Source organism: Scylla paramamosain, chromosome 23 (genome assembly GCF_035594125.1).
Source record: "Scylla paramamosain isolate STU-SP2022 chromosome 23, ASM3559412v1, whole genome shotgun sequence".
In the NCBI taxonomy this organism is placed as follows: domain Eukaryota; kingdom Metazoa; phylum Arthropoda; class Malacostraca; order Decapoda; family Portunidae; genus Scylla; species Scylla paramamosain.
This window is the reverse complement of record NC_087173.1, coordinates 165,317-190,023: the sequence shown is the minus strand read 5'-3', so window position 1 is coordinate 190,023 and position 24,707 is coordinate 165,317. Positions and strand designations below refer to the sequence as shown.

At 38.0% G+C, this 24,707-nt stretch overlaps 1 protein-coding gene across 11 annotated transcripts in view; it reads right to left on the bottom strand.

The window, feature by feature from the left end:
* The window catches only part of LOC135111971 (circumsporozoite protein-like), a 175,442-nt gene that overhangs the window by 19,970 nt on the left and 130,765 nt on the right, over positions 1 to 24,707 (bottom strand). For 7 of the 11 annotated variants that reach the window (XM_064025657.1, XM_064025649.1, XM_064025652.1 and 4 more), the window contains 2 exons: positions 24,520 to 24,573; positions 7,337 to 7,390 (listed from right to left, as the gene is read on the bottom strand). The exons of 1 other annotated variant lie outside the window; for it this stretch is intronic. In XM_064025657.1, coding sequence (XP_063881727.1) covers positions 7,337 to 7,390; positions 24,520 to 24,573 — 108 coding nt within the window. The remainder of the gene's footprint in view (positions 1 to 7,336; positions 7,391 to 24,519; positions 24,574 to 24,707) is intronic. 3 more of the 11 variants (XM_064025650.1, XM_064025655.1, XM_064025656.1) reach the window with 1 other exon arrangement.

Below are 24,707 nucleotides of genomic sequence, written 5' to 3'. Positions count from 1 at the left end.
ATACCACTTAATTTCCGCATGGTAAAGAGTGGATGGAAAAGAGAGTTAAATCAGGTTGGTTCATTTAGTTAGGAAGGTGTCTTGATACTCGTCTCTTATAGCAACTCAAGTCATACGGAGGTGAGTAAACATATATGATCAGTTCAAGTCATAACAAGTTTGGGAAGTTAGATAAAAATCAGGGAGAATTACGGAGTTTAACTGTGAAAGGGATCAAAGAGTGAAGAGGCCAGTCAACTCTCGCACTATTAAAGAGAAAACAAGGGCTGAAAGTAAGTGAAAAGCCTAGTTGTATTAGAGCGTGTGTTTCATGAGCAGGGCTGAACTGTAGCGTTTGGATTGCTTTGTATTCATGGTGAGGGGAATCACACCAGGGGCGGGATGTGATACGTTAATAGGAGTGTTTGTATGCATAATAAAGTGACACAATAATGGATATGGAACGTGCCACATTGATTGCTTTGCATTCATTTTAAAGGGAAATCATGCCACCAATGAAATGTAACACGTTATTTGGAATTTTTATCCATGAAAAGAACCGTAGTAAGGCAGTTCAAGGAAGCATTAAGTGGTAGTCAGATGACACTTGATCATAAAAGTAAATTAATACCTAACTCAACGCACAGAAAAAAAAAAGTACTGAAATTTTAAAGAACACATGCTTCTCTCTGACGAGCATCACTCGCAAGACCTGCATTACATTCAGCCCCGAAGAGTTCTCAAGAGCCCTTTTAAATTATTTGACCCTTCCACATGAAACAATCTGACTAGAGAAATGGTTCTCAACTGGTGGTCCACAGTGACTCTTTAGGGTGGTCCACAGGATGCCTACTGTATTTGCTGATAAAAATTAAATGGAAAATTCAGTATGAACAATTTGATCAAAATGAATAACTACTATTAGTACATTTCTATCTAAGAGAACCATTGACAGTCTAAGTTGTAGCTGTTAGGTAATACTTCGAGTCACTTCTAAGTTTAATCTACAACGAATGTTCAAGATTCACGCCGCCATCCGGGACTAGGGCCTGAGAACATACTTGTATTATACGCGTCAAGGTGACGAGCCATCCTGTTCATTTCTGTCAGCTCCCACGCGGCTACACGAGTCGTCAAGTGCTGTGGACCACCGTGCCTGTGGCCACTGGCCACCGAACTGCAGTGTTGATTAGTTGTATTAAAACAAAATTGAAAGGGTCCACATTTTCTTTTTGTTTTTGTTAGTGGCCCGTGGCCTGAAAAGAGATGAAAACCACTGCACTAGAGAGTAATAACGGCATTAGCAAAAGCGTCCACTTCAAACACCCTTTTGTCTCTGCCTGTGGGCGCACAAATTACCTCAGAATGTTACGTCACAATGAATAAGACAAGTGTAAAAGCTTTCTTTCTCTTAAATTTGAATACCGTCTTTTCGGAATTATTGATTTTTTTTTTTTTTGTGCAATAAGAAAGAAAAACTTGTGCAATTTTCGGAAGAGTAAAAAACTCTACAATTCACCCTAAGGAGGAGGAACAGAAAAATTATGAACTCTACCGCCACCACCACCACCACCACGTCCACCACCACCACCACCACCACCACCTCCTCCTCCTCCTCCTCCTCCTCCTCCTCCTCCTCCTCCTCTTCCTCCTCCTCCTCCTCCTCTTTTTTTTTTTTTTCATAGGAATCATGATAAAATCTCACTTCATTCTTTCCAATCAAAATGCAGCCAGTTTTTCCCACACTGCACGATGGTTTTCCCACGCCGGCACAAGCACAAGGACGTGTCGGTTTGGCAGAAGTCATACACTGCTCTAGCTTACTTTACTAAATGGTAGTTAATCTAAATTAATTCCAAAGCGATATGTAAAGACCTGTGGGAGTGTTTCTGTTTTGGTTATCCATTGTAATCACATGTAATCCTCATTTTCTTCGTCCGCATTTTCCTGTTATTGATCAACATTGTGATTTTAAGTACTAGAGGTCAAAGTTGCAGGGGATAACCTGTGTAGGCAGCCTCTAAAGGGAAGGTACACAGACCCAGTGACCGAAGCTGTGGCCTGATTGACTGCCGCCTCCCTGGAAAGCGCAACGCAAGGATGCTGCACCACCCCTCAACAACCAAACTGTGCCTTCACCTGCGCTACGCACACACCACATCACACAACTATCATGCATTTACACTCTCCCTCACAAACAAAAGTAGACAGACCACAACTCTTTCCCTCACTATTCTCTCAAGTTCTATGTGGTTTTTCTATACCACGTGGTATCAGTTCCTGTATCTTGTCAGCTTCTGCTGGAGGGATTGGTGGGGAGGAACCTTCTGTACTATCCTGTATCTCCCACAAATAATTAATGTAGAATAATTATCAAAACAGCCTCGTCAATACGTCAAGGTTTGGTCTTCCAGTGCATTCCTTTGTATTCCTTTGTATTCTTTCCTCCTCCTCCTCCTCCTGCTGCCGCTGCTGCTTCTGTTGGAAGTCATGGCTGATGAATGACACATGAAAATGTTCTTAAATCACCCAGTGAAATCATAACTCGAGCTAAGACAGAGAGAGAGAGAGAGAGAGAGAGAGAGAGAGAGAGAGAGAGAGAGAGAGAGAGAGAGAGAGAGAGAGAGAGAGAGAGAGAGAGAGAGAGAGAGAGAGAGAGAGCGTTCTAGGCCAGAAAGCCACATCAATCCCCTTCCACCCCCCACCCCAGGAACACACTTTAAGCAACCATTCTGTAGACGCATCACGGGATCATTTTTAAGAGCAATACTGGATGAGCATTAGGGGAGCCACACTCCACGGCCACACGCGGGTCTGTCAGGGGGATGGGGGCGGGCAAGACGGGCAGGCGGACCAAACCAGCGTGTGGGGTCAAAACATATCACGATAAAAAGGAGATAGAGGAAGTGAGGCTATGTTTTAATCCTATACATTATTAAAGACAAAAAAAAAATGGTCTATATGAATGAATATATGGAAAAGAACTTAGATTTTTTCCTTTCTACAGACAAATTAAGATGAGATGCAGGAGGTGAGGCTAAAGTTTACCCCTATTTATTGTTAAAAATTGTTCTCTGTGTGAGGATATGAAAAAGGAATATAACAACAGGATGATATTTTTTCTTTTCTTTTCTGGAGAAACTTGCTTGTAGCTAGAAACATATAATGACAAAAAGAGGGCTGACAAAAAAGAAAATAGTGTTTTACGGAGTACATCATTGAAAAAAGTTTTGTATAAATCAAGATATGAAAAAGGAGTATAAAATGGTACGTTTTTTTTTTTTTTCGCCTAGGGACACACGTGGAACACACTTGTCAAGTTAAGTGAACATAAAGTGGAAATGCTGAAGATAAACAAAATAATGGAGGAACACTGAACCTTTCATGAGAATGCAACTGTTAATATTACTGGGATTTTTATTTATTTTCTCTAGTGTACATCATTATCCCAGACTACATCACCACAACTACATCATTCCGTCACAGCGTAAAGGGAGAGACTATAGTGGTGATGATGTCACTGTATTTATGCTCTACAAGCTGCATCACTTTAACAAACTTTAGGCGCTGTATCATTACAAACACAACTCATCACCCACAGCAGAGTACCAGACTATCATCCGACATTACCTCACCCTCCTGAGCCAATAACCTGCAGGGAGTGCCACATCCCCGCCAGGCTACATAGAATACAAGCAATCACCCTGAGAGCGCACCCCGTCACGTGGCTCACTCTAATAGAAGCTAACAGTGTAGGGAAGCTGCCTCTGAGCGTCACATAATCCTGCACGCCATGCAGACCACGCTACGCTACGCCTCCTCCTCCTCCTCCTCCTCCTCCTTGTCCCCGGACGACCACTTGCCTTTCTCTTTTAAATAGAAACTGCACACCCCACGTGGCGCATATAAACACTAGCCCGTCGCCGTACATTTGGCCATTTGCTCTGCTCTCGACACCTACACTGCTGCACGTCACTGAGAGAGAGAGAGAGAGAGAGAGAGAGAGAGAGAGAGAGAGAGAGAGAGAGAGAGAGAGAGAGAGAGAGAGAGAGAGAGAGAGAGAGAGAGAGAGAGAGAGAGAGAGAGAGAGAGAGAGAGAGAGAGAGAGAGAGAGAGAGAGAGAGAGAGAGAGAGAGAGAGAGAGAGAGAGAGAGAGAGAGACAGACAAATATTCAAGGCAAAAAGTAAATTCTTTCACACAAATGCACCACATTAAGCGCCTCCAGCGTAAGACTGTATAATTATCAGGCAGGAAGCGCGGCAGTAAACCCGTGAAGTCTATGGAGAAGGCAGGGCGTGTTCCACTTGCTGGTCTTGCCTCTCACTTTTTTAATATGTTTTATTTTTTTCTTTTCTTTTTTTTTTTTCCTTGCGTGGATTGACAAGGTGTGGAATAATAGTAAGAAAATACAAATAATAGAAAAACTGAATTGGTGTCACTGCAGCTGATAATCCTGCTCTTTACTACTACTATTACTACTACTACTACTACTACTACAACTACTACTACTACTACTACTACTACTAATGTTATTAACATTCACCTATTAAAACTCAGGAAAGCTTTTTTTTTCTCCAACCCTTTATTCTTCTTAAAAACATGGAACTGCATTTTAGAAATTAAATTTCAAATAGCCGAACACAAAAATCAATTAGATGCAAAAGATATTGGACGGCCCAACTTGAAACACTTCAGTAAACAATGCAATACATTTTTAATTTAGAGTCAGTATAAAATGGTATTGTAACATTTGCATATAGCCACTACTTATACTCACACTCTCATATCTTCTTGGCGAATGGCAAACAGAGGAACAAAGAAATGTCTTTTCAGTTGCCGCTTCCATACATACAGAAAAAAAAAAAAAAGTCAACAATAAAAAATTTAAATATGCTTCTGGAAGTGCCTCAATACTCTTAAAACAACTAGTCACAGGAAGGGGAAAAAAAAAAAAAAAACAGAAACAGGCAGATAATTCCAGAGTTTACCAATGAAGGGGATGAAAGAATGAAGATATTGCTTAACTCACTCCTGGACTACTGAAAGGGAACGGAATAAAGGTGAAAGTCTTGTGTAGCGTCAGCGTGGGAAAGGAGAGACGCATGCTGATTGCAAATTCAGAAGAGCAGTAACCATAGAAATAACAACACAAGACAGACTTCCCCCATTTTTTTCCATCTTCATATACTTGTGTGCATTTTTTGTAGCATATCAGTGTATTTGCTATGGTAAGCTCAGTAGGTATGAAATGTTCTCTGGGGTATGCATTAATCCATCCATTTATTTATTTATTTATTTATTCACTTATTTATTATCTATTTATTTCATATTCTACTTTTCATTACCACATCGTACTGAGAGGCACTTTTGTGACTCACTGAGAAATAACTTGTTTATTACAGTACAGCATAAAGCAACTGTCTGCAGTGAGTCAGACACTTTGTCAAGCAGCCTTACCTTACATGCACATGGAATAACATAGGCAAGCATGACAGGCTTCACTTAAATGTAAACCTAAAAATGGAAGGACGTACACAGCTCCGTCCCCGTCACTCACCGGTAAATTGTGAGTGTGTCAGGAGGAACAGGAAAAAGCCAGTCCTCGTCGTCTGGCCGTGAAGAAGGAAAAAGATCCCGCCGCTGCTGCATCCGACAAGACAAACACAGAATCAGAGGACTGTGTTAAACCCTCAAGACAAAAAGAAAAAAAAAAGTGTCTGAGTCTGATGGTGTCAACCAAGACTGGCTATTCCGTGTATGAAGTGAGTTATGGCAAATAATTCGTGCATTTTGCGCCCTCCAACTCGTTCTGTAGTGATGAGGCGATAGTTGCAAGAGTTGCGAGGCAGAAATCTTCGCCCACATGTCGATAAATCGAAATATGCAAAATACAGCAAAAAAAGTGAGTCTGACGAAGAAATTACGTAAAATAAGAAAGATACGCCTCCAAAAGTTAACAACCAAGAAGTGTTTCGGAAACTGAAATCGAAATTTTTATATGCAATGGACAACAAAAGGTGCTCCTGGCCAAATCATTGTTGTACCCTCCAGGGCCAGGCGGGAGCGGTGGGGTGTACAGATGTGCAGTAACAAAAGTAGAGCCCCCTCGCTCCGCTAGGGGAATAATCCCTCCAAAGATATTCAATACGTTACTAAATAATAAAGAAAATCATAAATTTTCTTTCATTCGCTGACAAGGAAAATTAAAAACGTAATGAAACAAATATTTTCAGAAATCTACAACGACGAATCTCTAAAAAAAGGGAGACAAATAGTGTGGGCCGGCTCTAGTCATCAAGGCCCACGTCACCTTGACTTTTCAAGGTGACAATCAACACACACAGAGACAAATAAGAACACTTCACAGAACAATACAAGCTTTCCTCTCTTTGATTTTACTTGAATAAAGCTGCAGCAAAGGTTATGACGCTAAATATCATGGTAGTAACGCTTCTCGGGAAATCAGAGTTAAAAATAATATCAATACCAATTGAACAAAGAAAATGTAAATATGTTTTCTCAATAGAAGGAAAGATTTTTATTTTATTTTATTCTATTTTTATTTATTTATTTATGTTTTTTTTTACGTGGAAATCAAATCCACACTAAATGAAATGTGTTACAGTAATAGTTTCCAAGGACACTTTATCATAACATGCAAAATATTATTAATCTACATAACGTTAAAACACAGTAAACGATAAATAAACGGATAAATTAGAAGATCTGATATTTGTTACCTAATAAAGTCTCAGGTGAATATTCCTGTTATGCTGGAAAGTTTTTTTGTAATTGCATCTTTCCTTTCTTTACTCGTATATTCGTACATACAAAAGATACATACGAAAAAAAATTGGAACGCAAAAATGATACCTAAATGTTAGGTTTCAACTGAATTTCCAAGTAAATATAAAGATGACACTATTATAGAAAATGTATGATATCGAATCCTTCTTTTCTCTATGCATACACTAAAATAAGCACACGAAGACTGAAATACAAAAATTATAGCTTTGAAAAAGATTCTCGGTTAATCCTCAAAGAACTTTTTCCCTGTAAGATGTTGCAATGAACAGTATAGACTAAATTTACATTCTTCTTTCATATATATACCCTGGGAAGGCAGAAAAATTGGAGACAAAACAACGCTCTGGAAAAAGGTTTAAACTAATCCTTGAATGCATAATACTACTGACACGATACCATGGAAGCACATCCTTTCTTTCCTTCATAGATTCGTGGGAAGCAGACAGGAGAAAGGCAGGCATCAGACAGGTTTCGGTTGACATGGAAAAAAAAAGTTTAACATCGAGTTCGAAAACAGAGTGCACATGATGTAATGAAGCAGGTACTCACTTTCCTCCTGCACGTGTTGGCAGTGTTCACCGCGGCACCACCTGCCATCCATTCCTGAAAATATCAAAACATCCACATAACAAAGTGATGCAGCTTGACTATTCTAAAAAGAGCTAAAAATGAAGCATCATAAACAAAACCACCACAAATCCTTTACTACATGAGTTACAACATACACATGAACAAAAAAACGAAAGAATAAATACTGAAGAAAAACACGAAATGTCATAAATAAAACGTGTCAAATTCCTCCAAGCAAGAACACATGGATACATGAAAAACAACACTGAAAACAGAACACACTTGAAACGCTGAGAATGTTAAATATGCACAACAGCTGCAGCAAAATAAAATCTAAAAAAAAAAAATAGCAAGGATATACTTAGAAAATAATAAGTACCACTTCAGTCTAGCCATAAAAAGTATTCACGGCACAAAACATGAAAGTCACTTTTGAGTATCTCCACCAAGGTGGCCTGACTCATCTATTCTTCTTTCTTTATTGTTGCTCAGTAATAAAACACATCCACCTTCCTCCATTTGTGGTTCTGATAACAACAACAACAACAACAACAACAACAACAACAACAGCAACAACAACAACAACAACAACAACTCTCTGATTACTCCTAGTTAGATACCTGCATTTTCGTGTGGTTACTGCGAGGACACAGGATGTTCCCTATAAAGTCGTCTTACACAACAAAACAACAACAACAAAGGCTCCACAGACCACAAAGATCTCGTAGTTGCTGTTGGTTCTGGATGTCACCGCTTCTTGGTAAGGATCTCAACAAAAGCAAACACCTGTGAGATCCACCCTACTTCATGCTTGTGCTGCTAACTCGTCTGGATGAAGCAATACATTTAGTGTGATACCTTTCACTGGACCTGCCTAGTATAGTTGTGTCTACATATTTCAGAGATCCCGCGGTCATCTGAATACAAAAGCCTCACTGCAAAGCCAAGGTAGTGTTTCGCAGGCAATAATATTCCTATATACGCATTACCAAAGACATCCTATTTTATTAGTCCCACCGCTTGCCAAACCAGTGCCAGACGCTCTTTTGATAAGGTCCCGCAGGAAGCAGTCTTTCCTACCACGGCAAGACTCACACGATTTACTCATATTTTCCCTGAAACACAGTGATGAAGCTCCAGATATTAGTGTTTTCTACGATGCCTTTGCTATTTCGACACTATACATACATAGAGAAAAAACAAACAAACTGAGTGCTGGCTCCCGCGGCCCGCCAACCTACGCGGGTATTGTTTCCCTATGCGCTCATAGCAGAACAACCCAACAAGGCAAGTCTTACACCCGAAAGTCTCCCACCCATAAAGCTTCCCATCAGCCCCCCACTGCTCCTAAACCACGAGGTCCTTCTCATCTCACACCTGCCAGGGCAATGACAAGAAAACATGAGGCAGGCTGGAACAAAGAGGAGGATGCATTCAGCCCCGGTCTGCACGATACAACCCTGAGGAGAACGCTGGATGGCAGACACTATACAGCTTATAATCAAGCCCACGCCTACACCTCAGGAGTGGGCAGATGGAACACAAGCCACCTAGTGCAGAAACACCGGTGTTTGAAACGCAGGAAACGTACAGTGATAACTAGCATGGTTACAGAAGGGAAAGAAATAAATATGCTAGTGAGAGAGAGAGAAAAAAAAAACAGGGTGTTACAATTGCGGCGAATTCAATCATGTTCAAAGAAATTGTAGATTTGACCACAAACTCTTATGTGGCAGCTGTCAACGTTTAGGTCATAAGAGCCGCTTACGTCAACAGTATAGGGCATAGGATGATGGCAAGGAAGCATCTGCCGTTGTTGAAATATAGGAGTTAAAAAAGGATTCGCTAACTGTCAAACACATTAATGCACAATCACTGTTATCGAGTTTGGACGAGGTAAAGTTATTGATAATAGATAGAAATATCGATGTTTTATGTATGAGTGAAACATGACTTCAAGCAAACACCCCAGATGGTTACGTAGAAATTCCTAATTGTGATTGATTTTTAAATGTGACAATGGCCGAGGAGCCGGGGTATGCATGTATGTCCATAGTACCCTCAATCCCTCTGTCATTAACCTAGATGTGTCAAGACCGACAGGCGTGGAGGATGTATGGGTAAAGATACAGTGCAGGAAGTTGCCGGCCATCATCATTGGTTGTGTATATCGACACCCTAAGGCTTTAGCCACATCATTTGACTACATTCAAGATGTTTTTAGGATGGTAGGTCTGCGTGATAAAAGGATCTTTATCCTAGGTGATTCTAATGATGATATGATGACAACGGGTAATAAAATCAGTAAGATAATAAAAAACAAGTTGACAAAAAACTGCCAAGAAAATTGCAAAAAAATAAACAAATAATAATAATAAAACTAGGGCGCATCATTATCACAACCGTCTCAAAGGCAGTAAAGGGAACACTTCGGCCACATGGAACGTCATTAATGAAATTATCCCTAGTCAGAAAAATAAACACACTATCTATATTTTTTTTTATAATCTAAGTGATAAAGCCGAAGAGTTCAATAATTTCTTTCCTAGTGTTGGAGAATTCACTTTTAAACGCTCACAGAAGGTAAATCTGTCGTCCATCTCCCTCAATCTAATATTAATATTATCTCTGCTTTTAGGCCTGAACCCGTAGATACTAACACCGTTATATTAACAGTTAAAGATCTTAATGCAACCAGCTCTGTCGGCTCTGATGGCATAGGGTTACGGTTTCTCCGGGAAGCGTGGTGGTAGTTAAGTGAGGCTGAAGAGGAGGAGCACAAGTCATGCTGCGATTGATGGATGATGGCAATCAAGGGTCGCAAGAGAGGAGGCGGGACGCAAGGCGCCTTCAGGCCAGTCACTGCTGGTGTCCCTCGCCTCCCCTTCCTGCCTCGCTGCGAGGTGAAGGGGCCACTACCACCGCTGGCTCAACACTTACACTACCTTTGCGTCTCAACGCTGAAATGCTTGAATGAATGGGAATGAACGGGAAATTAATGGTCACTTAGAATTGCTTATAACAAGTACATGTTACTTTTTTAAATCAATCTGTCTATCTGCGTCTGTCTGTTTATCTCTGCCTCACGTGTTCACTATAATGTTCTGTAAGAATGAGCATCCCAATCTCTGCTGCTTTGTTGCATTGCATCTATTTGTATTAATGGTGTGTGTGTGTGTGTGTGTGTGTGTGTGTGTGTGTGTGTGTGTGTGTGTGTGTGTGTGTGTGTGTGTGTGTGTGTGTGTGTGTCTGGTGTAACATTACGAGTGGAACAATATTTACAAGTATGGGTCAGTAGGTCTGTCTTCTGGTATATTTAGTAGTTTTAGGAAATCAATGACAACTACGTATTGTGCCTGAAAAATGGCATACCGTAAATACGAGGCCATGAGAGAAAAAATATAGTTAGGTCACTATGTATGCATTTTCTTTGCTTACAGTAATTGTTATCACGAAAGAATATACGAGTAACGGAAGAGGCATACGTTTATATTATGCAAACATTATGCTGCATTAATATCCCACTGACTAATTCAGTTCGAGTTTTGGTTAAGTACTCGCTGCAGGCCACGGTAAACTATTTATTAAAGTGCTTCACAAAAAAAAAAAAAATTGTGCAAATATATTCTTTAGAATGAAATATACCAGTTTCTGCCGCTATTTAAAACTACTTTGTCCATGTCTGTGTCTGCCCGCACATCCATCTGTCCCTCTGTCTATTTGTCTGTTTCTCTGTCTGCTTGCTTGCCTTCTATTTTTGCCTGCCTGCCTGTCTGCCTGCTTCTTTGCCTGCCTATCCTCTTCAAGTTAGGCTGACTATTTCCCTGTCACCCTGTCTGTCTGCCTGCTTTCTTTCTTTCTTTTTTGTATGTCCATCCACCTCTTTCCCCGCCCGTTAGTCTGTCTGCCTCCTTCCTTGCTTGCTTGCTTGCTTGCTTGCTTGCCACCCTGCCTGTTTGTTTGACCGTCTGCCTTCCTGCCTACCTGCGAATTACCAAGGTACTTGAAGGCTTGTCTGTAAGTGGTATCAGTGTGAACAGGTTACATCACGCTCCTATACAATCATGATTTACGCAGCACACCCTCCATAGTAGGTTGGCAGGCACTTCCCACACGTTAAGGAGTCCTTCTTCGTTTCACTCTCTAATTTAAACTTCTTTATGGATATGAAATGAAAGTTCGGGATTTAAATTATCACTTTCTTTTTTAGTGCATAAACAAAAATGTGCTGGACAAATACAACGAAAAAATCTAAAAAAAAAAAAAAGAAACAATAATAATATTTCAGCCAAACTCCACAGTAACGAAAGCTTTCATAAATATATGAAGATATTTCAAAGGTCGCACTGAAATATTATTTATCACCGTACAACTACAATACCTAATTCCCGGGAGCAGACTCATGCAGGATATAAAAAAATGAAAGACAAGATAGCACAGAAGTCTCCTCCCCATCCACGCTCCCATCGATCCTAGAGAAGCTGGCAGGAAAAGGGAAATAACATTTCCATAAAAAAAAAAAAAAAAAAACGTAATTTGAGAGGAAAGTAATTAAGAGATGATTTCTACTTCTATCACATCTAGTCTACATACGGTCCTATTTTTATTATTCATATCAGATAAGACGTTTACTCTTCCTTAAATATGACTGAGTGGGATACATGTTTACTAGGTGACTATAGTGATGGGTTAGTTGTCCGGCAAGGACTCCATTCCTTATACCATTATTGTGACGGGGTCAGCAGCAAGTCGCCGAGGAACCTAGCCATCACCAAGGTCTCTTTAATGTGATTCATTTTCTTTGTTGTGAATTAGTTGCTTTTCTTCCTCAGTCACATATACCCTCATCAGAAGACAGATGTAATCGCACCGAAAGACTAAATATCCGCGGTAAGATTTTTATAAGGAGGTGAACAGTGACAACCGGGGATTTGATATTAGATATTTATCAAGGCGATTTTTAAATGTTTCTATTGTATTTGACCTGACTACGTTGGAGGGCAATTCTTTCCAAATATTCACCATAAATAAATAAATAAATAAATAAATATATAAATAAATAAATAAATATATATATATATATATATATATATATATATATATATATATATATATATATATATATATATATATATATATATATATATATATATATATATTCGAATCATTAGCAACAATGGATATCTTGGTCTATAAATTGGTATGTTCAACTTCAATAGCTACAGCAAAAGTAGTAGTACTAGTAGTAGTAGTAGTAGTAGTAGTAGTAGTAGTAGTAGTAGTACTAAAAAAGAACAAGAACAAGATGAACAAGAACAAATACTACTGATAGTTCACCTACTACTACTACTACTAGTACTACTACTACTAATAGTACTACAACTACAACTAGTACTACTACTACTACTGCTACTACTACTACTACTACTACTACTAATAATAATAATAATAATAATAATAATAATAATAACAATAATAATAATAATAATACCTATTTTTTTTTGTGTGTGTGTAGCAAAATATAATAGTAATGAAAACAACAGCGTCACCAACAACCACAACGATAACAAAGGCATCAGCCGAGGGAATGAGCGGAACGATAAGACTTAAATCAAACTTAACAGTACAACCACCACCACCACCACCTTCATCACCGCTGCGTCAAAATCCACACCAGGCCCTAATTTCATGGTACTTGTATGTAGTGGAATGTTTACATTAATTACTATCAAAAGTGCTGGTAACGAAACAGAAAATGTTGTCCTCTTTGGAAGAACACGTGGAGTCAGTGTAAAAAAAAAAAGTTGAAAAAAAAAAGGTGAATGGGAAGAATCGATTAAAAAAGATGAGTAATGAAAAGTAAATGATAAGGAAAAGGTAATTTCAATATGCATGCCAACATAAATACATAATAACATAGTGAATAGTGGAAACGGAAGAAGGGAAATTCATAAATGTGGAATATCATTAAGGAAAAACAATGACAAGGGAAACGGGAAATTAAAGAGAAAATAAAAGATCAACAAGAGTAATGACAAATAATTAATATAAGTAAGGCAAGGAAAAGTGGTATGAAAAAACAAACAAACAGGAAGCTACACTACACGAGAATATAAAGACAACAAAACGGAAAGCAAAACAAAAAGCAATCGTAGAAAAAAAAAAAAAGATCAAGGCGAATTTTAAACGTTTCTATTGTATTCGAGCTGACTACGGTCCAGGGCAATTCAATCCAAATATTTATTCACTATATATATATATATATATATATATATATATATATATATATATATATATATATATATATATATATATATATATATATATATATATATATATATATATATATATATATATATATATATATATATATATATATATATATATATATATATATATATATATATATATATATATATATATATATATGTTTTTTTCACATAAGAACATAACGTAAGAAATAAGGGAAGCTGCAAGAAGCAACCAGGCTTACACGTGGCAGTCCCTGTATGAAATATACCTACCTATTTCCATCTATTATCGCCATCCATAAAACTGTCTAATCTTCTCTTGAGGCTCTCTAGTGTCCTAGCACTAACAACATGACTACTGAGTCCGTTCCACTCATCTACCACTTTATTTGAGAACCAATTTTTTCTTATCTCCTTCCTAAACCTAAATTTTTCAAGCTTGAACCCGTTATTTCTTGTTCTACCCAGGTTGCTGATCCTAAGAACTTTGCCTACATCCCCCTTGTTATAACCTTTATGCCACTTAAAGACTTCTATCAGGTCCCCTCTTAACCTATGTCTTTCTAAAGAATGTAAATTTAACAACTTCAATCTCGCCTCATAAGGAATACTCCTCATCCCATGTATCCTTTTAGTCGTTCTCCTCTGTACTGATTCTAATAGACATATATCTTTCCTGTAATGTGGGGACCAGAACTGCACAACGTAGTCTAGATGAGGTCTGACCAGCGCCAAGTATAACTTTAATATCACTTCCGGACTTCTGCTTTTAACACTCCTAAAAATTAATCCTAATACCCTATTTACCCTGTTTCTGGCTTCTATGCATTGTTTCCCTAGACGGAGTTCAGATCTAACTATAACTCCTAAATCTTTCTCGTACCCTGTACCTACCAGAGTTTGGTTGTTTAATGTGTACCTACTGTGTGGGTTTCCTCTACCTACGCTAATTACTTTGCATTTATTGATATTAAATTGCAATTGCCATCCGTCCGTCCATTCATTCATTCTATCTAAATCTGCCTGCAAGGAGATGGCATCCGATTTTGACCTAATTAATCTACCTATCTTTGTGTCATCCGCAAATTTACTAACATTACTACTAATTCCACTATCCAAGTCATTGATATATATTAGAAATAACAATGGCCCTAATACTGATACCTGGGGCACCCCACTAATTACATGACTCCACTCAGATTTCGAGCCGTTTATTACAACTCTCTGTCGCCTGTCACTAAGCCATGACCCTATCCAGCCCAACACCTTCCCATCTATCCCGTGTGCCCTAACCTTTAGTAAAGTCCGGATATAAGATGTCATAGCTATCACCATTATCTATGGTGATAGTTATTCACGCGAATCATTAGCACAACTGGTTATCTTGGTGTATAAATTAGTATGTTGAACAGTAGCTACACCAGAAGCAGCAGAATTAGTAGTAATAGTAGTAGTAGTAGTAGTACTAGTAGTAGTAGTAGTAGTAACAGTAGTAGTAGTAGTAGTAGTAGTAGTAGTAGTAGTAGTAGTAGTAGTAGTAGTAGTAGTAGTAGTAGTAGTAGTAGTAGTAGTAGTAGTAGTAGTAGTAGTAGTAGTAGCATTAGTAGTAGTAGTAGTAGTAGTAGTAGTAGTAGTAGTAGTAGTAGTAGTAGTAGTAGTAGTAGTAGTAGTAGTAGTAAAATAGCAGTAGTAGTAATAGGAGTAGTAGTAGTAGTAGTAGTAGTAGTAGTAGTAGTAGTAGTAGTAGTAGTAGTAGTAGTAGTAGTAGTAAAGAACAAGAACAAGTACTACTAGTACTACCTATTTTTTTGTATAGCAAGATATAACAGTAATGAAAACACCAGCGTCACCAACAACCACAGCGATAACAAAGGCATCAGCCGACACACTGGAAGCAATGTTTCCGAGCCATGCAAATGGCAGCTTGCATGACCATTTCATTAATTATTAATATCAATACTACTACTAATGATAATAATAATAATAATATTATTATTATTATTATTGTTGCCATCAATATCATCTAAGAAATAATAATCAGAACTAAGATTATTACGATTCTTATTGTCATTATTATTAAGATAATAATAATAATAATAATAATAATAATAATAATAATAATAATAATAATAATAATCATTATTATTATTATTATTATTATTATTATTATTATTATTATTATTATTATAGTAGTTGTTGTTGTTTTTGTTGTTGTTGTTGTTGTATTATTATTTTTTTTGTTATCATTACTATTATTATTATTATTTATTATTATTATTATTATTATTATTATTATTATTATTATTATCATTATTATTATTATTATCCTCGCTATTATTATATTAGGAATAATACTTACTACTAATACTCATTATGCTTACTCTTATTCTTATTGAAAAAACAGAGAGAGAGAGAGAGAGAGAGAGAGAGAGAGAGAGAGAGAGAGAGAGAGAGAGAGAGAGAGAGAGAGAGAGAGAGAGAGAGAGAGAGAGAGAGAGAGAGAGAGATACCGTCAAGATAATGATGAGGATGATGTCGAGAAACGGAGGGAATGAGTGGAAAGATAAGACTCTGGACGAACTTAACACTACTACCACCACCACCACCATCACTACCACCACCATCACCACCGCTGCCTCAGAATCCACACCATGCCCTGATTTCCTGGTACTTGTACGTAGTGGAGTGTTTACATTAATTACCTTCAAAGTGCTGGTAACGAAACAGAAAATGTTGTCCTCTTTGGAAGAAGACGTGGAGACAGTTGAAAAAAAAAAAGTTGAAAAAAAGGTGAATGGGAAGAATCGATTAAAAAAGATGAGCAATGAAAAGAAAATGATAAGGAAAAAGGTAATTTCAATATGCAAGCCAATAGAAATAAGTAATAATATAGTGAATAATGGAAACGGAAGAAGGGAAATTCATAAATGTGAAATATAATTTAAAAAAAAACAGTAAAAACGGAAACGAGAGATTAAAAAGAGAAAATAAAAGATCAACAAGAGTAATGACAAATAATAAATATAAGGCGAGGAAAAGTCGCATGAAAAAAAAAAAATTAATAAATAGGAAGCAACACTACACGTGAATATAAAATGACAGCAAAACAGAAAGCAAAAGAAAACACAATCGTAGAAAAGCAAAGAAAAAGAGGCTTAAGCGAAACTCAGAAGAAAGACACAAGTAATTTCAAGAAATAAAAACGTAAAAAAATAGGAAAGAAGGAAGAGACCAATTTATTTTACATTTGTGGAGTTCGTGTGACTGGTGTGTGTGTGTGTGTGTGTGTGTGTGTGTGTGTGTGTGTGTGTGTGTGTGTGTGTGTGTGTGTGTGTGTGTGTGTGTGTTTGTATATATATATGTGTGTGTGTGTGTGTGTGTGTGTGTGTGTGTGTGTGTGTGTGTATAATTTTTCTACTTCTTTGTTGTTTTAAGACAGTACGATCCCTTGCCAATCTTCAACACGTAAGAGAAAAGAAAAAAAAACACTAAGGATGTTACAGTAAGGTAAAATTCCCTCACGAATCCCTTTACTAACAGTAATATTACAGGAAATGCATCATACACATCCTTTTGACAACAATACATGCTGCTCCCAACCAGTGCACAATATTTCTCCATCATTGTTTACTCTTTTATTCAATCTCCCTGATATAAATAAATCTTTCTTGGCATCAGGTCAGGCCAGGTCAGCAAGTCACCCTGACCGCCTTAGCTGTTTCACTGAACCCCCGGAGAGAAAACAAGACGGCGCGAGCATCGGAATGAACACTTGCTGAGCCTCACAGTACATGCACACACAGCACAGAAGAGTACGGTGGCACAGGCAACACCGTCTTAGCCTCCTTGTTTACACGGGACTCAGCACAGACCTCCACTCACTAAGTCTTAGGGTCAAGGAAGGCAGGTCATGCTCTTCGTGCAAACATAAAGATAACATAGACATCTAGGGCGAGATACTACGTGAGGGGCGCCCCGCCAGCGTCTCCGCGGAGAGAAGCTGCGAATATTACTTTCCATGCATTCTTTAATTAATACTTTTAATTACATACTGCATATCAAAACAGTACACAGTATTTAAGTCAGACACTGAGTCAAACGACTGACTTCGAGAGAGAGAGAGAGAGAGAGAGAGAGAGAGAGAGAGAGAGAGAGAGAGAGAGAGAGAGAGAGAGAGAGAGAGAGAGAGAGAGAGAGAGAGAGAGAGAGAGAGAGAGAGAGAGAGAGAGAGAGAGAGAGAGAGAGAGAGAGAGAGAGAGAGAGAGAGAGAGAGAGAGAGAGAGAGAGATGCACATATTCATAAACAGAGACAAAGAAGGCAAGACAGACACATACACAGAAAGAAAGACAACCAGACACAAAAACGGTTCTTTCAGACAATGCAGGTCTTCGCGATTCTCTGTTCCTTCCAGTACAGTGTCACTATTAAGAACATCTCTCTCTAAGTACGCATCACCCGTTTTTAGCACTTAATTTCCTGTTTTTTTTCTGGCCTGATTGACAGCCGCCTCCCTAGAAAGCGCAACGCAAGGATGCTGCACCACCCCTCAACAACCAAACTGTGCCTTCACCTGCGCTACGCACACACCACATCACACAACTATCATGCATTTACACTCTCCCTCACAAACAAAAGTAGACAGACCACAACTCTTTCCCTCACTATTCTCTCAAGTTCTATGTGGTTTTTCTATACCACGTGGTATCAATTCCTGTATCTTGTCAGCTTCTGCTGGAGGGATTGGTGGGGAGGAACCTTCTATACTATCCTGTATCTCCCAATAATAGTTAATGTAGAATAATTATCCAAACAGCTTCGTCAATACCTCAAGGTTTGGTATTCCTTTGTATTCCTCTGCAGAGAGAGAGAGAGAGAGAGAGAGAGAGAGAGAGAGAGAGAGAGAGAGAGAGAGAGAGAGAGAGAGAGAGAGAGAGAGAGAGAGAGAGAGAGAGAAAGAAAGCGTTCTAGGTCACAGAGCCACATCAGTCCCCTTCCCCCCACCCCCCACCCAGCAACACACTTCAAGCAACCATTCTGTAGACGCATCACGGGATCATTTTTAAGAGCAATACTGGATGACCATTAGGGGAGCCACACTCCACGGCCACACGCGGGTCTGTCAGGGGGAAGGGGGCGGGCAAGACGGGCAGGCGGACCATACCAGCGTGTAGGGTCAAAACATGTCACGGCAAAAAGGAGATAGAGGAAGTGAGGCTATGTTTTAATCCTATACATTAATAAAAAAAAAAAAAAAAAAAGGTCTATATGAATGAAAATATGGAAAAGAACTTAGATTTTTCCTTTCTACAGACAAATTAAAAAGAGACGGAGGAGGTGAGGCTAAAGTTTACCCCTATTTATTGTTAAAAATTGTTCTCTGTGTGAGGATATGAAAAAGGAATATAATAGTATGATATTTTTTTTCTTTTTTTTTCTTTTCAAGATATGAAGGAGTAGAAAATCATATATATATATATATATATATATATATATATATATATATATATATATATATATATATATATATATATATATATATATATATATATATATATATATATATATATATATATTTTTTTTTTTTTTTTTTTTCGTGGAACACACTTGTCAGTTAAGTGAACATAAAGTGGAAATGCTGAAGATAAACAAAATAATGGAGGAACACTGAACCTTTCACGAGAATGGAACTGTTGATATTACTGGAATTTTTATTTATTTTTTCAAGTGTACATCATTATCCCAGACTACATCACCACAACTACATCATTCCGTCACAGCGTAAAGGGAGAGAGTATAGTGGTGATGATGTCACTGTATTTATGCTCTACAAGCTGCATCACTTTAACAAACTTTAGGCGCTGTATCATTACAAACACAACTCATCACCCACAGCAGAGTACCACACTAACATCCGACATTACCTCACCCTCCTGAGCCAATAACCTGCAGGGAGTGCCACAGCCCCGCCAGGCTACATAGAATACAAGCAATCACCCTGAGAGCGCACCCCGTCACGTGGCTCACTCTAATAGAAGCTTACAGTGTAGGGAAGCTGCCTCTGAGCGTCACATAATCCTGCACGCCATCCAGACCACGCTACGCTACGCCTCCTCCTCCTCCTCCTCCTCCTCCTCCTCCTCCTCCTGCTCCTACTCCTCCTTGCCCTTGTCCCCGCCCGACCACTTGCCTTCCTCTTTTGCATACAAACTGCACGCCCCACGCGGCGCATGCAAACACTAGCCCGTCGCCGTACATTTGGCCGTTTGCTCTGCTCTCGACACCCACACCCATGCACGTCACTGAGAGAGAGAGAGAGAGAGAGAGAGAGAGAGAGAGAGAGAGAGAGAGAGAGAGAGAGAGAGAGAGAGAGAGAGAGAGAGAGAGAGAGAGAGAGAGAGAGAGAGAGAGAGAGAGAGAGAGAGAGAGAGAGAGAGAGAGAGAGAGAGAGAGAGAGAGAGAGAGAGAGAGAAATATTCATGGCAAAAAGTAAATTCTTCCATACAAATGCACCACATTAAGCGCCTCCAGCGTAAGACTGTATAATTATCAGGCAGGAAGCGCGGCAGTAAACACGTGAAGTCTATGGAGAAGGCAGGGCGTGTTTCAATTACTGGTCTTGCCTCTCACTTTTTTAAGAAACGTTTTTTTTTTTTCCCTTGCGTGGAATGACAAGGTGTGGAAATAATAGTAAGAAAATATAAATAATAGAAAAAACTGAATTGGTGTCACTCCAGCTGATAATCATGCTCTTTACAACAACAACAACAACAACAACAACACCAAAAACAACAACAACAACAACAACTACTACTACTACTACTACTACTACTACTACTGTTAATAACATTCACCTATTACATCTCAGTAATGCTTTATTTTCTCCAATCCTTTATGCTTCTTAAAAACATGGAACTGCATTTTGGAAATAAAAATTAAAATAGCCGAACAAAAAATGAATTAGATGCAAAAGATATTGGACGGCTCAACTTGAAACACTGCAGTAAACAATGCAACACATGTTTAATTTAGAGTCAGTATAAAATGGTATTCTAACATTTGCATATAGCCACTACTTATACTCACACTCTCATATCTTCTTGGCGAATGGCAAACAGAGGAACAAAAAAATATCTTTTCAGTTGCCGCTTCCATACATATAGACGAAAAAAAAAAAGAGAGAAAAAAAGTCAATAATAAAAAATCTAAATATGTTTCAGGAAGTGCCTCAATACTCTTAAAACAACTAGTCACAGGAGGGAGAAAAAACAGAAACAGGCTGAGAATTTCAGAGTTTACCAATGAAGGGGATGGAAAAAAGAAAATATTGCTTAACTCCTGGACTACTGAAAGGGAACGGAATAAAGGTGAAAGTCTTGTGTAGCGTCAGCGTGGGGAAGGAGAGACGCATGCTGATGGCAAATTCAGAAGAGCAGTAACCATAGAAATAACAACACAAGACAGACTTCCCCCATTTTTTTCCATCTTCATATACTTGTGTGCATTTTTTGTAGCATATCAGTGTATTTGCTATGGTAAGCTCAGTAGGTATGAAATGTTCTCTAGGGTATGCATTAATTCATCCATTTATTTATTTATTTATTTATTCACTTATTTATTATCTATTTATTTCATATTCTACTTTTTATTACCACATCGTATTGAGAGGCACTTTTGTGACTCACTGTTTCCTTTACATTGAGAAATTACTTGTTTATTACAGTACAGCATAAAGCAAGTGTCTGCAGTGAGTCAGACACTTTGTCAAGCAGCCTTACCTTACATGCACATGGAATAACATAGGCAAGCATGACAGGCTTCACTTAAATGTAAACCTAAAAATGGAAGGACGTACACAGCTCCGTCCCCGTCACTCACCGGTAAATTGTGAGTGTGTCAGGAGGAGCAGCAAAAAGCCAGTCCTCGTCGTCTGGCCGCGAGGAAGGAAAAAGGTCCCGCCGCTGCTGCATCCGACAAGACAAACACAAAATCAGAGGACTGTGTTAAACCCTCAAGACAAAAAGAAAAAAAAGTGTCTGAGTCTGATGGTGTCAACCAAGACTGGCTATCCCGTATATGAAGTGAGTTATGGCAAATAATTCGTGCATTTTGCGCCCTCCAGCTCGATCTGTAGTGATGAGGCGATAGTTGCAAGAGTTGCGAGGCAGAAACCTTCGCCCACATGTCGATAAATCGAAATATGCAAAATACAGCAAAAAAGGTGAGTCTGAAGAAGAAATTACATAAAATAAGAAAGATACGCCTTCAAAAGTTAACAACCAAGAAGTGTTTCCGAAACTGAAATCAAAACTTTTATATGGGATGGACACCAAAAGGTGCTCCTGGCCAAATCATCGTTGTACCCTCCAGGGCCAGGCGGGAGCGGTGGGGTGTACAGATGTGCGGTAACAAAAATAGAACCACCTCGCTCTGCTAGGGGAATAATCCCTCCAAAGATATTCAATACGTTACTAAATGATAAAGAAAATCATAAATTTTCTTTCATTCGCTGACAAGGAAAATAAAAAAGTGATGAAGCTAATATTTTCAGAAATCTACAACGACGAGCCTCTAAAAAAAGGGAGACAAATAGTGTGGGCCGGCTCTAGTCATCAAGGCCCACGTCACCTTGACTTTTCAAGGTGACAATCAACACACACACAGACAAATAACAACACTTCACAGAACAATACAAGCTTTCCTCTCTTTGATTTTACTTGAATAAAGCTGCAACAAAGGTTATGACGCTAAAAAGTTAACTTAGATTAGGTCACAAATATCAAGGTGGTAACACTTCCCGGGAGTTTTCGGAACTAAATCACTAGATGTCGTTGCTGCTCATCTAACTGTAGGAAAAAGAGCTAAAATATTGTTGTAGTAAATCCCAGGTGCATAAAGATGCATAGAACACTGATCATCATGATACTATTGAAATGACGTATCGATTTTTCAATATCCGGTATAGATAATATTGAGAGAATGTGGTCAAATTTTTTTTTTTTTTGTGTGTGATTATCGAGTAAACTGCTAACATTTTCTAAATAAATCATATTACAAGTATAAAAACTATTGATTTGAACAATGGAAAAATTAAAAAATCACACAACCTACTTACTCGATTACTCGATAATCTAACACACACACAAAAAAAAAATAATAATTTGACCACATTCTCTCAATATTATCTAGCATCGTGATATACGGCTCTAGTTTTTTTTTTTTTTTCTGGGATTTTAGAATCCTTCTCACGAAGCGAGCGACAAGGCAAAGTAATCGAGAACCAAAACAAACATCTCTCAGGCGATCCTGCTGCTGCTGTAGTGTCCAGCTGCCGTAATCCATTGCTTAGGGCGTAGTGGAGATGGGCACCGCAGCAACATTCAACTTCATGTCCGACAACGTGTTTCTTAAGTTCAACCAGCGCGGCCGAGTCAGGTGTTTGTTTTGGTTAGAGATACAGCATTACTATCGCCAGGACACTCGAGTTGCCAATTTTTTTATTAAAATTGCCGTTTCCATAAACTATGAAGGAGATCTATGTAATTTGGACTTTTGACTGTCACAGACATGTTGCCTTTATGTTTACTGTCGTCTAGATTAAGACGTTTCCAATCAAGAGTGTATTCATTTGGAAATCTTAAGATGACCAAATAAATCTAAATGCCGATTCACTAAAAAATCAATTTATGTACATTTGTTCATGAAAAGAGTTTCATCTTCCTTGTGTTACCACTTAGAAGGGATTACGTAGAAAAATATATTATATAAGCCCATTGCATCTTCATATGTTTGTTGCCCTTGGCCAGTGTCCTTCCTACATAAAAAAAAAAAGAAATAAAAAAAAAAATATATATATATATATATATATATATATATATATATATATATATATATATATATATATATATATATATATATATATATAGAATAACACTGTAGGTATATCTAATATTGCTTGTATGTGAGAGAAGAGTTTGTGTCTGTGCTGCCACCTGGTGACAACCACTAGTTCTGAAAACTCCCCATTGAACAAAGAAAATGTAAATATGTGTTCTCCATAGAAGGAAAGATTTTTATTTTATTCTATTTTTATTTTATTTATTTATTTATCCATATTTTTTTACGTGGAAATCAAATTCACACTAAATGAAATGTGTTACAGTAATAGTTTCCAAGGACACTTTATCATAACATGCAAAATATTACTAATCTACATAACGGTAAAACACAGTAAAGGATAAATAAACGGATAAATTAGAAGATCTGATATTTGTTACCTAAAAAGTCCTCAAGTGCATATTCTTGTTATTGTGGAAATCTTTTTTGTAATTGCATCTTTCCTTTCTTCACTCACATATTCGTACATACAAAAGATATATACAAAAAAAAAAAAAAAAATAAGAACGCAAAAAATGATAGCTAATTGTTAGGTTTCAATTGAATCTCCAAGTAAATATTTATAACAAAAAGATGACACCATTATAGAAAATATATAATTTCGCATCCTTCTTTTCTCCATGCATACACTAAAATAAGCACACGAAGACTGAAATACAAAAATTATAGTTTTGAAAAAGATTCGGTTAATCCTAAAAGGACTTTTCCCTGTAAGATGTTGCAATGAACATTATAGACTAAACTAACATTCTTTCTTCTTTCATATATATACCCTGGGAAGGCAGAAAAATGGGAGACAAAAACAACGCTTTGGAAAAAGGTTTAAACTAATCCTTCAATGGATAATACTACTGACACGATACCATGGAAGCACATCCTTTCTTTCCTTCATAGATTCGTGGGAAGCTGACAGGAGAAAGGCAGGCAACAGTGACAAGTTTCGGTTGACATGGGAAAAAAAGTTTAACAGCGAGTTCCAAACAGAGTGCACATGATGTAATGAAGCAGGTACTCACTTTCCTCCTGCACGTGTTGGCAGTGTTCACCGCGGCACCACCTGCCATCCTTTCCTGAAAATATCAAAACAGTGATGCAGCTTGACTATTCTAAAAAGAGCTAAAAATGAAGCACCATGAACAGAACCACCGAAAATCCTTTACTGCATGAGTTACAACATACACATGAACAAAAAAGGAAAGAATAA